Source organism: Mus caroli, unplaced genomic scaffold (genome assembly GCF_978045245.1).
Source record: "Mus caroli unplaced genomic scaffold, Mus_caroli_1 scaffold_3, whole genome shotgun sequence".
NCBI lineage: Eukaryota > Metazoa > Chordata > Mammalia > Rodentia > Muridae > Mus > Mus caroli.
This window is the reverse complement of record NW_028227258.1, coordinates 54,577,524-54,590,735: the sequence shown is the minus strand read 5'-3', so window position 1 is coordinate 54,590,735 and position 13,212 is coordinate 54,577,524. Positions and strand designations below refer to the sequence as shown.

Below are 13,212 nucleotides of genomic sequence, written 5' to 3'. Positions count from 1 at the left end.
GTCACTGAGAACGTGTCTCACAGTTCCGTCCCTTGCAGAGTTTTCTACTAGGTCTCCGGAGCAAGCCTCGCTCAAGCAAAACAGGCTGCCTTTCACGCCCCCACAGAGTTTCACATGAATGAATGTGACCCTCCTCTTAGTGCCTAGTCACATAGGTACCAAGGCAGCTAGCCAGCCCACAGGCTGAGGAGGATGTATTATGAGAGGTGGTGGAAGAATCAAGGTAGTCTTAAGTAGATTAGATGCGGACAGGCAGGGAAGAAGGAAGACAGAAATTAACTGTATGTAGGTTCCATATCTGTAGGGCTACCTGCCTCCTAGCACACAAGCTTTGGACAGTAGCCTGATATTCTTACTGCCTGTCTGACACATTGTATTTACCTGTAGGGATAAAGACAGGGCTTTGTCAAATGACGGAGCTACTATAACCACCACCAACCGAGCCAGAATGTGTGGCTTTTGCCAAGGGGTCTGTGTGGGACATGTGGGCCCAGGATCTCATTCCTTAGCTTTGTGTCTCTGTTTTCCCTTGGATAGTTACTGGCAAAAGCATCAGTAGAAACCCACAAGCAAGCCAAGGTCCGTCTATGGTCTCCATACCTTTGGTAAGTTCCATCCTTAATTCTCCAGTCCTGCATCCTCAGCCCCAGCAGAACCCTGTCTTTTGCTCTACCCTTTGCTAGAGAGAGGACTGTGGCTGTATGTCTTTGTCTGGGACACAGGCAGGTCCTACTGTCAGGAAAGTTCTCTAGGTCACCATGTGGTGAGTTCACCACTCTGCTAAGCTCTGGAGCATTTGCAGAACTGAAAGAATACCACGAGCACCTCTGTTTAGCCAAGGCAATGCTGTTTGCTTTTGTCTCTTCATGATCAGAACCCAGGCAAACACCTTGGACAATGAAAAGGCTATAGGTATAATTAAAAAAATGGAGTCTAGTCACTCTGGGTTTGGAAACATAGAAAAACATTTCAGAAAAAATAATGATGAAGATAAAACAAACAAACACCTTAAAACAGAAACCCACCACCATCACCAAATCCCAGTAGCATCCTAATGACGAAAGACCTATTAATGACACACACAACGGGCCAGTGCCTGGAGGAGCCGAGCTGTGAAAATAAGGCTACAAGGTCTCAGGCTGCTCCTGTGAGATCTAGGTCTCGTGCAGAAGTAGAGCAAGCTCTATGAGAAGGTAAGAGAAAGGCTCCCGCAGTGACCTTGCCTTTTTGCCATCTAGAAGCTTTGGGATCAGTGGAGGTGAGGGATATGCAGAAAGCAGTGGCCTTCAGGACATGTCTGGTTTTATCCCCTGTAGGATACAATTGTCATTTGTATTTCATTCAGAAACTTACCACTGATTCTTTAAGATATGACCCTGGGCAACATTTCTCTTTTCCAAGCTAGTTTTTCTCTCTACATTAAAAACTCTGTTCTTTTCCTCTTCTGAGTCTTCTATCCATCCATCCACTCATGACCCACCCACCCCACTCATGCACCCTTCATTTTGCAAACTAGGAACATGCTAGTTGCCGAGATTACAAAGACAAATAAAATAAATTAGCATCTGTCTTCATGGAGTGTATGATGTAAAAGAGGAAAACAGCTGAGTGGCTGTGGTACTCCCAGAAGCCCAGGCAGAAGCATCTCAAGTCTGAGGCCAGCTTGGACTACACAGTGAGTTCTAGGCTTGCTTAGACTACAGAGTGAGACTCTGTCTCACACATAAGCAAGAAGGTGTTGTGGTGGGGTGGAGGAGTACAAGCAACCAGAAATAAGCACACATGTAAGCTTGTCAACTAGAATAAGCGAAGGAGGCGTGATGCTATAAATGATGGGCCAATAGAATCCAGTGCTGTTCTCTTTAGCAAGGAACCAGCAACCTGTTTTAGCTATGGCCTGTTCCCTCATCCTTGGGCAAACTTAGGAGCCTGAACTAAAGTCCCTTCTAGTTTTGTTATTCTTGGCCCCTGAAGTCCAGATACATTTATACCATCAAAATTCAGTGAGAGGGAAGCAAGCCCTAGGTACCAAGCTTTCCTACGCTGCCTGAGAAGTCTCAAAGGGATGACATCACACTCCAGCCCTGAAAACAAACATTGGTGGTTTCAGGGCCAGTAAGATGGCTCAGTAGGTAGATGTGCCTGCCACCAATCTTGTTGACCTGAGTTTAATCCTCAGTACTCAGATGTCAGAGAGAACCTAGTTGTCCCCTGACTTCCACATGTGTGTCATGGTACCAAATGCCTTGGGTATTTTGCTGCTGGGAATCCCGGAACACCATTTGTCATCTAGAAGCTTTGGGAATGCTTATGTTTGTTTGAAAAAATTCCCGAGTATGGGAATGTAATCTTCAATTTAGAAGAGAAGAAACTAGGCTCAGAAAAGTGAAGCTTGTGGCTTTTTGCTGACAAACACTCAGACAAGAGCCTTCAACTCAGTTTTCCTTTTCTGTTTCCCAACAAAGTAGGCAAGGATTTGAAGTTCTTTCCACGTGTCCTGACTCAAGGGAATGGCTCGAACTGAACATGTGTGACTGAAGATTTCTTTCACTTAGCTCCTAAATAAAGTGATGTCATTACAGTAGAATATCTATGACGACTGGTCTGCGTCTCGGAGACTGACTCTGACCTTTTTAGGATTTCTAGTGGACTCTGTGACCTTGCATTGATCTTTTGTGGCACATGGCAGCAGCGAGACTCAGAAGAGCTTTGATAGAGCACGCCAAGCAAGGCTGCCATTGTATAATCTTTCATGCATTAGATTAGCTACAGTGAAGAAGAGGTTACAGAATCTGGGACAAAGGGAAATGACTTATTTATTTCATTTATCAGCCAATAACTATCTGAATACTGTTGAAAATTCCCCCTGCCCCAGGTATGACTGACATCTCCTAGGCTGACATTGATGGAAAAGTATTTATTGAAATGTTCCTAAAAAGCATAATATTCCAGTGCATTTCTTAATTGGTATCAAATATTTTATCCAAAAGTAGAAGATCGAAAGAGTCTGTGGTTCTCATATTGTCTTAGTGAAAAGACCCTGGACTCCAGAGAACATCCCTAATGGAGATAACGGTCACCAGAGGAAGTGGGTGCTGGTTTTGACCAATGAGTAATCAAGGGGTGACAGGTGACAAGTGTTTTCCAATCAGGAAGCACAAGGCAAGAATGAGGCATCCTCTGTGGGAGCAAGCAGAATTACCACTATTGCACGTGCTCCCCTGCAAGCTGGCCATCTCCCCATATGGCACCTCTCCTGTTTCGTCACTGCCTTTGCTGCCTTCCTAAGGCCCCTGCTACCCTGTGGGAGAAGTGCGCATCATGAGTGTGCTCGGACATGTAGAGGCTGGAGGATAATCTCTTGTCTTCAGGAGCTGTCCACTTTCTATGAGATGGGGGTTTCTCATTGGCCTGGAGCTTGCTGATTAAGCTAGGCTAGCTGAACAATGAGAGCCGGGGATCCTCCTGCCTCCACCTCTCCAGCACTATGATTGCAATCATGTATGTGCCATTGGGCCCCACATCTTCCCATGGGTCCTGGGGATCGAAGTCAGGTTCTTGTTCCTGCAAGGAGAGCCTTTCACTGATGGAGGCATTTCCTTAGTCCCAGAAGCACACAATTTGATATGCCTCAGCCTCCAGAATCCTCAAGTGCCCCCCATTCCCTGTCTGAACAGGGTTGGAGTCAGATTGGGTGTTGATCGGATTCAGTATGTGTCTTGTCAGAGTAGATCAGGGCTCTTGAAACGTCTTTGATGAGCATAGTTCAGGTTCTGCCCCGACTCCTTTCTATAGGGAGGGAACTCCAAACCCCTCAGCAGTCTGAGGGAAAGGGCAAGGGTCTAGATGTCATACTTGCATGCTTCCTTGTAGTCTTTCTTCTTCTTTGAGTCAGAAACACTCCCTGCCCCAAAAGCATTCTCCCTCTGCTCCTGACCAGTCTCAGTCTTGTCCAGTGGTCATGAATTGAATTTACACATAGTCAACTTACCAGGGAATATATTCTTAGAGAAAACTGGCTGTTTCCCAGCATCTAATAATCGCTAATAATTCTTCAGCGAGGGGTCAGACTGTAGGTCCATTTCATCTCTCCATGCCTGGGCTTGCACAGGTCTTAATGATGCCACAATAGCTATGGATTTGTGTGTGTGTGTGTGTGTGTATTAATTATTTGTGTATGTGTGTATGTGCATGCTTGTGTATTAGGTTGTGCACACACACACCACAGAGTAAAGTTGTCAGAGGACAACTTTCAGGAGTCAGTTTTCTCCTTCCACTGTGTGAGTCCCAGGACTAAACTCAGGTTGTCAGGTTTGGTAGCAAATGTCCTTATCTACTTCATCAGCGCTCAGGCTTATTTTATAAATGTTTTCTTCTTGCATAATACTTACATTTCAGAGTAAGCTTGCTTAATTAAAAAGAATCTTGCTGATTTTTTCATGGGGCAGTCTATATGATTGTCCATTTGTTTGAGGGAATAAAATGGACATGTTTAATCTCTACTTTTGGCTCTCAACCAAGTTGTCACACATATCTCTAATGCCATGCAAAGGAGATAGAAACCCACATTTTAGTAGTGTTTTATACCATACAGACTTTGTGTTGGCTTAGAATTCTGGTCTTGATTTCTGGAGAAGATGAAGGGACCAACCTTGGAGGAGGGTCTGCCATTATTTGAAAATTTTCAACTGTTCATTGGCTCCTCCCTGGTTATCATCAGTGTGTTTCTTTATCTTGAGCTCTATTCCCCCTTTGGAAAGGTTTAGGGGCGTCATCACTCAAGGGGCTGCCACCTTCAGTTGGAGTAAAAGCACCAGCCACCTTTCCTCTGGTGGTGAATGTCATTAACCACTGGTCCTTATGACTGCTGACAATTAAGTTAGATCAAGCCTAACCCACCCCAACTACAGCTTTACATAGAGTGTGATCCCAGGTTTGTGGAAAACGACAAAATCAAACATATGAATAAAACCAGAAAGCAACATGTCCAAGGAGCTGAGCTGAGGTCCTGCATTCTGCCTCATGGGAGAGGCAGATCTGGGTCTGTCACTTTAATCTGGGAATAGATAGTGGGCTCCAAGCCTGAGGAGTGGTTTCTAGTCAAGTCATTGCTGTTTTCTTCTGGGGGCTTGAAAGTCATGCTGGCATACGTGAGTGACTCCTTTGATATAGATGACAGCTTTTAGGGAGAAAGAAGAGAAACAAGTGAAGCAAAAGGTGTCTCTTTAAAAGTGACCCAGAAACTTTGAAAAGTGTGGACCCAAAGAGAGCAGAAAAACTCACAAAAGAACTACTTGCCCAGAGTCCAGAAAGTGTTGCCAATAGTCCCGTCCACAATGCAGGATAGAGAGGAGACAGAATAAACCAACTCCCCCTAAGTAATTTGGTGTACCACCTTCATCACACGCACTCTCCCTCTTGCACCCCTAAAACAACACATGGTCTTACTTTGGTGGGAGGCTCTGAGGGAGGGTCCTGGGTCTGAGCACTGGAGTAACCTGCAGCAAACAAGGAAGAAGAGAGTTGTCCTTTCACTATGGGGTCTGGATGAGTGGGGAGCCTCTCACTGTAGGTGAAGGTTAGTGGGTAGGGGTACTGGTGTGTGAAGAGCAGCAAGGAGGAGCAGGGAAGGGCCTCTGAGGTGGCTCTGCAAAGAGAGTGGGCCGAGCTCGCTCCCCCCTCTTCCCCAGCATTCACATCGCTCTTAGCGACAGTAGAAGAGACCACTCACATTTTCTGCAGCTCTTTACAACGAGGAAGATAAGGGCCACAATGAGCAGTGTCAGCAGAACCCCAGCAAAAAAGGCCAAGATGATGTGTTCCTTTCTGTTTTAGCGGAAACAAAAGGGAGTAGATGACCTGCTAGCAGACGGGCCCCTTGAAGCCTTTCCGGAAAGCCAGGCTTAACTTTTTTTTTTTTTTGGTTTTTCGAGACAGGGTTTCTCTGTGTAGCTCTGGCTGTCCTGGAACTCACTTTGTAGACCAGGCTGGCCTCGAACTCAGAAATCCGCCTGCCTCTGCCTCCCGAGTGCTGGGATTAAAGGCGTGCGCCACCATGCTCAGCTGTCAGGCTTAACTTTCTTATGTGGGCTCTTACGTGGGCTGGAGGACTTGCTCCTGCCCACTGCTGGAGAAGAGACAATTTTGCTTTTGGGGTTCACAGTCACAAGACTTTCTCCCAATCCCTCCCCCAACACTCCACATCCCAGCATTGTGTGAAGTGTGTAGTGGGGCTCTCTTAAATCTTGGGCAACGTTGAGTTCATACTGCTTGTGACCCAGCACTTGGGAAGTCGAGGCTGGAAGATTGTGGCAGTTTAGAGGCCAGCCTGGGCTACGTTGTGAGACATGCTCAGTTCCCCTCCCCTCCCCTGCCCTGCCAACAGAACTATACTCCTAAGGTCAAACACTGAGTTCTTCCACCGTTCCTGACCTCTTCTCCCACTCATTTTGCCCTTCCCAAGGCCCTGAGACAAAATGGTCAGTAAAAACCAATGGACTGGAAATGCCACAAGGACCGGATAAATGTGTTCCTTTACTTGGGGTTGAAGGAATAGGGTGTAGAGCTGGTCACTGGGGCTGTCGTGGAGAATATGCCTGCAGAGAACATGGAAGGCATCAGTTTCAGAAGGATCAGTATCTTGGCCCTACTCCTGCCATCCCTCTAGGATAAGACCCCAAGCACTACCCATGGGAGCTTTCAAGTTGGCTACAGCTCTGCAGAGGGGAGAACAATGAGTCTCTTTTGCTGATGACCCCAGGACTTTTTGCATGCCAGGTGAAGCCCTCTACCACTGAGCTACAGGCCACCGTCTGAGTGAGAACTTTAAAATGAGAAGTAGAGCTGTCCTTGAAATGGGTTACAAAGTAAAGGAGCAGAGGTGTAGTGGGAAGCCCTGGGGAGATGTGGTTCTGACTTTAGCTGGCACTTCCCTAGTTTCTTGTGACTGCCAGAGTGTATGAGTGTGTATGACTGCGTGTGTGTGTGTGTGTGTGCGCGTGCATGTGTGTTTTCTAGTGTCTAACCCACAGGGAGAGAAGCAAGAAAAAACATGAAGTATATTTTCATAAACTACCAGCTGATCTACTCAGTTTGGAGGACAGGTCAGGTCTTTCTGATTCCTTTTGCCCCCTCCTTGGTGGGCACTGGCTTCTGCAGTGTAGTGCACTTGAATTCTTCTAGCTCAGCAACACTCTGGCCAACACTGCTCCCCGAGGGGCTTTGAACACAACTCCTCCTTTTACTAATTCACTGTGAGCACCCAGGGAAATGATGTCTGTCCCGAACTCACTGATTCTGGATTTAGGTGTGGAGGAAGTAGATCCCATGCTGTCTTCTCCTGAGAATAAAACAGGTACGTTTTAGCTTGGTCTGGAGGCTGGGCGTGGCAGTGCACTCAATGGCGGGTGGTTCAGAATGGGTTAATCCCTCTATGGAGGTGCAGTGATGTCTCATTGGTACTTTGTTCACCTGGACATATTCAATGACCAGAGAAGTAACATAGGAACCCTTTTTAGTCTAGCATTTACCCTTTGCTTTGAGATAATCAGCAGCTGGGTGTGGTCACAAGTGTCTCTAATTGCAGGCACAGGGGAGGTAGGAGGACCAAGAGTTCAAGGTCAACCTCAACTAAATAGTAAATTCCAAGTTAGCCTCTGTTACTTGAGACACTATCACAAACAAACACATAAGGGGCTGGAGAGATGATGAATTGGTGGTTAGCAGCACTCCGTGCTTTTCTAGAGGACCAGGGTTCAGGTGAAAACACCTACATGGTGATTCACCGCTATCTATAAGTCCAGTTCCAGGGTATCTGACACCATCTTCTCTCTGGCACCAGTATTAAATGCACATATATTCAGGCAGGCAAACACCCAGGAACATTAATAAAAAGTAAGAAAAAAAAGAACAAAATCAAGAAAACTACTAGCTATTAGGTTACATAGCTAGTCTCTTCCCCCACTCTCTCACCCAATGATTCAATCACTCAAAAACATAAAGCAAAAATCTAGCACCTCGGGGGCCACCAACACAGTACAAGTGTATGGCTTTGGCACACCTGGTGACTCCTCTGTTGTAACCCATAAGGACATATAGTGCTTCTTTAAAGTATCGTCTTTGAGATACGTGATGGCTTTTCAGACATGTATGCATGTCACTGAACAGGTATTACTGAAATGAATGCAAAGATGAGGTGGAGAGCTGGCTCCGTGCCTCAGAGTACTTGCTGCTCTTCCGGAGGACCCAGGTACGAGTCCCAGCTCCTACACAGCAGCTCACAACCACCTGTTAACTCCCATTCCAAGGGATCAGACACCATTCTCTGGTCTCTCTGGGCACCAGACAAGCATGTGGTGCTCAGATTACATCCAGGCAAACCACAAAACTGCAAAGCATCTCAAGTCAGGAAAGTACCCTCACCTGGACCCCTAGCACACATTGCTAGCTGTGTGGGCTCCATTTAGCCCCACACCACGCGCTTTATTAAAGCTGCCTGAAATACTGCTCCCCATTCAAGGCCAGACCTCCCACCTGCTCAGAATGTTATGTTCATTCTTGCATCCTTCTAAAACCCTTAAGAACACTCTTAGTGGCGATAGGCCTTTCTGAGCAGCAGCCTCCTCACCACGTTTGTGGGAGATACTTGGTAAGATACTGTGCAGATGTCAAAGACCAACGAGAGCCTCAGCCCCTGCGCAGTACAGATTGTGGTTTTTCTTATACCCGCCACACCTGGGACATTTATTTTAGAAAGTATCACAAGGTGAGGATTGGCTTCAAGACTAAAATAAAATGGAGTAATCCCATCGATATACCATGATTAGAGCTCTTCAACACATAGGACTGTTTATTTCTGGAAGTTCTCTATATTTTCAAATAACAGTTGGCCAGAAAGAACTGAAACCGACAAGCAGACCCGTGTGAAAGCAAACCACCAGGTTCAGACTGACCGCACGGACTCTCTTCTACTTTTCTTAAAAAGATGTATTTATTTATTTAATGTGCATCAGTGTTTTGTCTGTATGCATGTCTATGTGAGGGTGTTAGGTCCTCTAGAACTGGAGGTACAGATGGTTGTGAGCTGCCATGTGGGTGCTGGGAATTGAACCTGGGTCCTCTGGAAGAGCAGCCAGTGCTCCTAAGCACTGAGCCATCTCTAGAGCCCTGACACTGGACTCTCTTAATCAGTTCCATGCTTATACAAATGTTTTCCAATGTTTTTAATAACTAACAATGAGACAGGCACTTTTACATGTAAAATGTCAGCTACAACCCTAGTTACTTTTTGGTGGCCACAACTTTAATTCATATTTAGGCAAACCCATCATTAAAAAGACATTTGAGTTCTACAAATCCTCTGAGTCTGAAGGCAATTTACTTAGACTGAAAGATGCCATAAGTGGCTCACATGTTTTAACCAGTCAGCTTTTATAAGTGAATATGCCTATCCTTAGATATGGGGGCGGGGGAAGAGGTTTAAGAAGGATTCCTGTCCCCAAGTGTCATTAAAGCAATAGCAAGGCAGCATTATACCGTAGCTCACCATTCAGCATTCTTGTATCTGTCGCTGTCAGATCAAAAGGAAAGTGCTGACAAGAAAATTTGGTTGGAAGTCTGAACTGTGAGAACAGGAAGACCATGGTCCACCCAGAATGAGCAGGGGTAACAATTTTTCTATCACTTTTTGGTTCCTTTTGGAATTCATGTTGGCCATGTGAGGTGGTACATGCTTTTAATCCCAGCACTTGGGAGGCATAGGCAAGTGATGCCTGTGGATTTGAGATCAGCTTGGTCTACATAGTGAATTCTAGGACAGGCCAGTCACTATGAATAGGGAGAACCGGTCTCAAAATAAAATAAAATAAAATAAAATAAAATAAAATAAAATAAGTCAAAGGTATTCATTGGAGAACATCATAAAATATTAGCATATTTTGTTGTATTTTATTATAGTATACATTTATATGTTCTATAAAATAGAAAGTATTGAAATGTATTCTTCCTGAGGAGTATGACTTTCCACTAGACCTTACATTTAGAGCTACTGATACCTCTGCTTTTGCAGGAGTGGTTCTATATAAAGAAGCAACTCAAAGAAATATTAGTACATAAAAAAATCCTAGGCCACCCTACTGTGACAGACTAAGTCACATGACAACACCACAGAGAAACAGCTACTTACAAATCCAGGTGACAAAACCCAACAAACATTTACCTTTAAAAACAACAATCTAGTCAGGTGTGGTGGCACTCATTGGAGAGGCTGAGGCAGGAGAATTGCCATGAGGTCAAGTCTAGCCTGGATTACAAAGGATCTATCCAAAAAATCCAAAGGGAGCCTGGCATGGTACGTTTACATTTCTAATCCCACAAGTTGGCAGAGGCAGGCCGATCTCTTTAAATTTTAGGAGCGCCTGAGTTCCAGGCCAGTCAGGGGTACATAGTGAGACCCTGTCTAAACAGAACAGAACAGAACAGAACAGAACAGAACAGAACAGAACAAAACCAACCAAAATACGGGCAAGAGGGGTGGCTCAGCAGGTAAAGGTACATACCCCACAACTCTGGAAAGCTGAGTTTCCTAGATCCCATGCAAAGGTGGAAGGAAAGAAGTGACTTGAAAGTTGGTTTTGATATGTACACAACACCACACATACACACACACACTTTTCAATCCCAGAAGAGAATAACAATAATCCAAGCATTTGTCAGAAGGAGAAAGTTGAGCCAGGAACAATGCTGTTTGCAGTTTGATCTGCCATGAGAGACTCACACTCCATACTGTGAGGCCTGTGCTACACAGCCATTCCAATGTAACCCTTCCCCTACCCAAAGAAAAACATCAGAAGCTACCACTAAACAAGTAATTAAAATGTCCTTTGATGGGCAATTATTTAGTCCGGATTAGAAGGGTCTTTACCTTTGCAGAAAGACTCCAGTCATAAGATGCAGCTGTGAGACTGAGCGTTTGACTTTTCTGTTCCTAGTCTTGGTTTTCAGAAATGATGAAACAAAGTTTACTCCCACTGCCACTGTCACCCTCAGGCTGTGTCGCAAAGATATGTTTAAGCTCCAAGGCACAGACTTCCTCTTTGAGGCCAATGGTATTTTTTTTCCTTTCCCTCATTTCCTTCTCTTTAGATTGGCTTTCTTCTCACAGAGCTAGGCTGGTCTCCTCCTGCTGTGAATGATACTGCCTTTCTGATCCTCCTGAATACTAGGATCACAGCCTGAACCACCATGCCTGGTTTGTGTGGTGCTGGGATTAAACCCGGATCTCCATGAAAGGGAGGCAAGCACTCTACCAAGTGAGCCGTAGCCCCATCCCACCCTGTGCCACAGTTCTAAAGATTCTGTAAGCCATAAGGGTTGCTTGTATACATTTTCACACATGAATGCCAGAAGATCAAGGAAAGTTCATTTCTAGGGAAGAGTTTATTATTTAACACCCCCCCCCCCCGGCCCCTACCAAAGCTTACTGACACCAGTATGACCTCATTACCAACAGCAAGGACTTTATAAATTCCATCTGGTCTGATGAAGGAGATGACGCTGAGATAGAAAAATGAAGAGTAACCTGTCAAAATTAAACAGTGGGAACTCAAGTGTATTCAGAGCATTGAAATACCTTTGGAGAGAACAGAAGATTAATATATATATATATATATATATATATATATGTATGTATATATATGTATATATATATATTATTTTTTAAAAAAGATTTATTTATCAGTGACTACATATCAAGTGACTTCTTTTGTGATTGGGTTACCTCACTAAGGATGATATCCTCCAGATAACATCCATTTGTCCAAGAATTTCATAAATTCATTGTTTTTAATAGCTGCGAAGTACTCCATTGTATAAATGTACCACATTTTCTGTATCCATTCCTCTGTTGAGGGACATCTAGGTTCTTTCCAGCTTCTGGCTATTATAAATAAGGCTGCTATGAACATAGTGGAGCATGTGTCCTTCTTACCAGTTGAAACATCATTGAGAAGAGAGGCCTCTTGGTCTTGCAAACTTTATATGCCCCAGTACAGGGGAATGCCAGGGCCAAGAAGTGGGAGTGGGTGGGTAGGGGAGCAGGGCAGGGGAGGGTATAGGGAACTTTCGGGATAGCATTTGAAATGTAAATAAAGAAAATATCTAATAAAAAATGAAAAGAAATTTACCTATTCAAACTTGCAAGTATTAAACAATGTTATAGAAGAATTTTTTTAAAAATTTATTTATTATATGTTAGTACACTGTAGCTGTCTTCAGACACTCCAGAAGAGGGTGTCAGATTTTGTTACAGATGGTTGTGAGCCACCATGTGGTTGCTGGGATTTGAACTCAGGACCTTCGGAAGAGCAGTCTTCTCTCCAGCACCCAAGATTCATTTATTTATAAGCATTTACTAGTGAAATACTATCAGGCAGATGCCACAAACCACCTAGGGATTGGTGGATGGGATTAGGCAGTGTATTTGGGATCTTGCCAATGGTGTAGGAGTAAGCACTGGTAGGAGACCAGTGTAAACACAGATGAGCTGAGTCGGAGTGTGGGAGGTCTTTACATTTAAACTTGTATGCAGTCACTAGGTTTCATTGAGTGAAGATGAGACTGCACTCACGTAAACCAGATGGTAAGTATCACTCACTAGGTATGGCCTCCAGATGCAATCGAGAGAGTTGGATGTGGTGGTATATCTATGAATCTTGTTCTCAGGAGGCTGAGACAGGAGGATTTCCAAGCTTGAGGGCCTGGGTTACATAACCAGACCTTTTTGGAGAGGAGAGGAGAGGAGACAGATTTGAGAAACATGAGCTGACTGAGGTTGCCACCAGCCTAAACAGCATACTATTCTAGAGTAAGTAGGAGAACAGTCTAACGTCCTGGCCAAAGCTACAGTAGCATAAGCTGGTTTATCATTTTCAAGTCCTGTATGCTGCTGTATAAGATATATATGTTATACTTTTGGGGTCTATTTACCCTGACTTCATTGCAAACATGTAAGCAATGCTCTGACGTAGGACATTACAATAGCCAATAACATTGGATGAAAGGAATTTCCAGCCTCATTAAAATCTAATATTTGTAACATGTGAACTAATGTTGGCCATCATGTGCTATGTGACTGCATTTAACAACATTTATAAATAGATGTTTTGCCTGCATAGATGTCTGTGTATCACATGCACACCTAGTGAAGAACCCCTG

General features: G+C 44.4%; 2 protein-coding genes across 7 annotated transcripts in view; one reads left to right on the top strand and one right to left on the bottom strand.

Annotated features, from left to right (window-relative positions):
- The window catches only part of Tmigd3 (transmembrane and immunoglobulin domain containing 3), a 63,732-nt gene extending 61,050 nt beyond the window's left edge, over nt 1-2,682 (top strand). For 4 of the 6 annotated variants that reach the window (XM_021157982.3, XM_021157981.3, XM_021157983.3 and 1 more), the window contains exons 6-7: nt 538-605; nt 2,469-2,680. In XM_021157982.3, the coding sequence (XP_021013641.1) occupies nt 538-605; nt 2,469-2,480 (80 nt within the window). In that variant the 3' untranslated portion in view covers nt 2,481-2,680. Of the gene's footprint in view, nt 1-537; nt 606-2,465 lie in introns of all 6 variants that reach the window. The other 2 variants (XM_029475607.2, XM_021157980.3) reach the window with 2 other exon arrangements.
- A 295-nt stretch (nt 2,683-2,977) lies between these two features.
- Nucleotides 2,978-10,999, bottom strand: CUNH1orf162 (chromosome unknown C1orf162 homolog). Its single transcript, XM_021159154.3, has 6 exons — nt 10,922-10,999; nt 7,292-7,339; nt 6,539-6,596; nt 5,732-5,826; nt 5,449-5,498; nt 2,978-5,179 (listed from the first exon to the last, which is right to left on the bottom strand). The coding sequence occupies exons 2-6, from the start codon at nt 7,326-7,328 to the stop codon at nt 5,021-5,023; spliced, it is 399 nt and encodes a 132-aa protein (XP_021014813.1). The 5' UTR covers nt 7,329-7,339; nt 10,922-10,999; the 3' UTR covers nt 2,978-5,020.
- Between the last annotated feature and the right edge of the window lie 2,213 nt (nt 11,000-13,212).

Excerpts from the sequence above, each read along its gene's own strand:
- CUNH1orf162 (XM_021159154.3), bottom strand. The coding sequence starts at position 7,328 with ATGGGATCTACTTCCTCCACACCTAAATCCAGAATCA. Across the intron at positions 6,597-7,291 it reads CACACCTAAATCCAGAATCA|GCATATTCTCCACGACAGCC; the intron begins GTGAGTTCGGGA and ends TGTTCTCTGCAG. Across the intron at positions 5,499-5,731 it reads TGTAAAGAGCTGCAGAAAAT|GTTACTCCAGTGCTCAGACC; the intron begins GTGAGTGGTCTC and ends TGTTTGCTGCAG.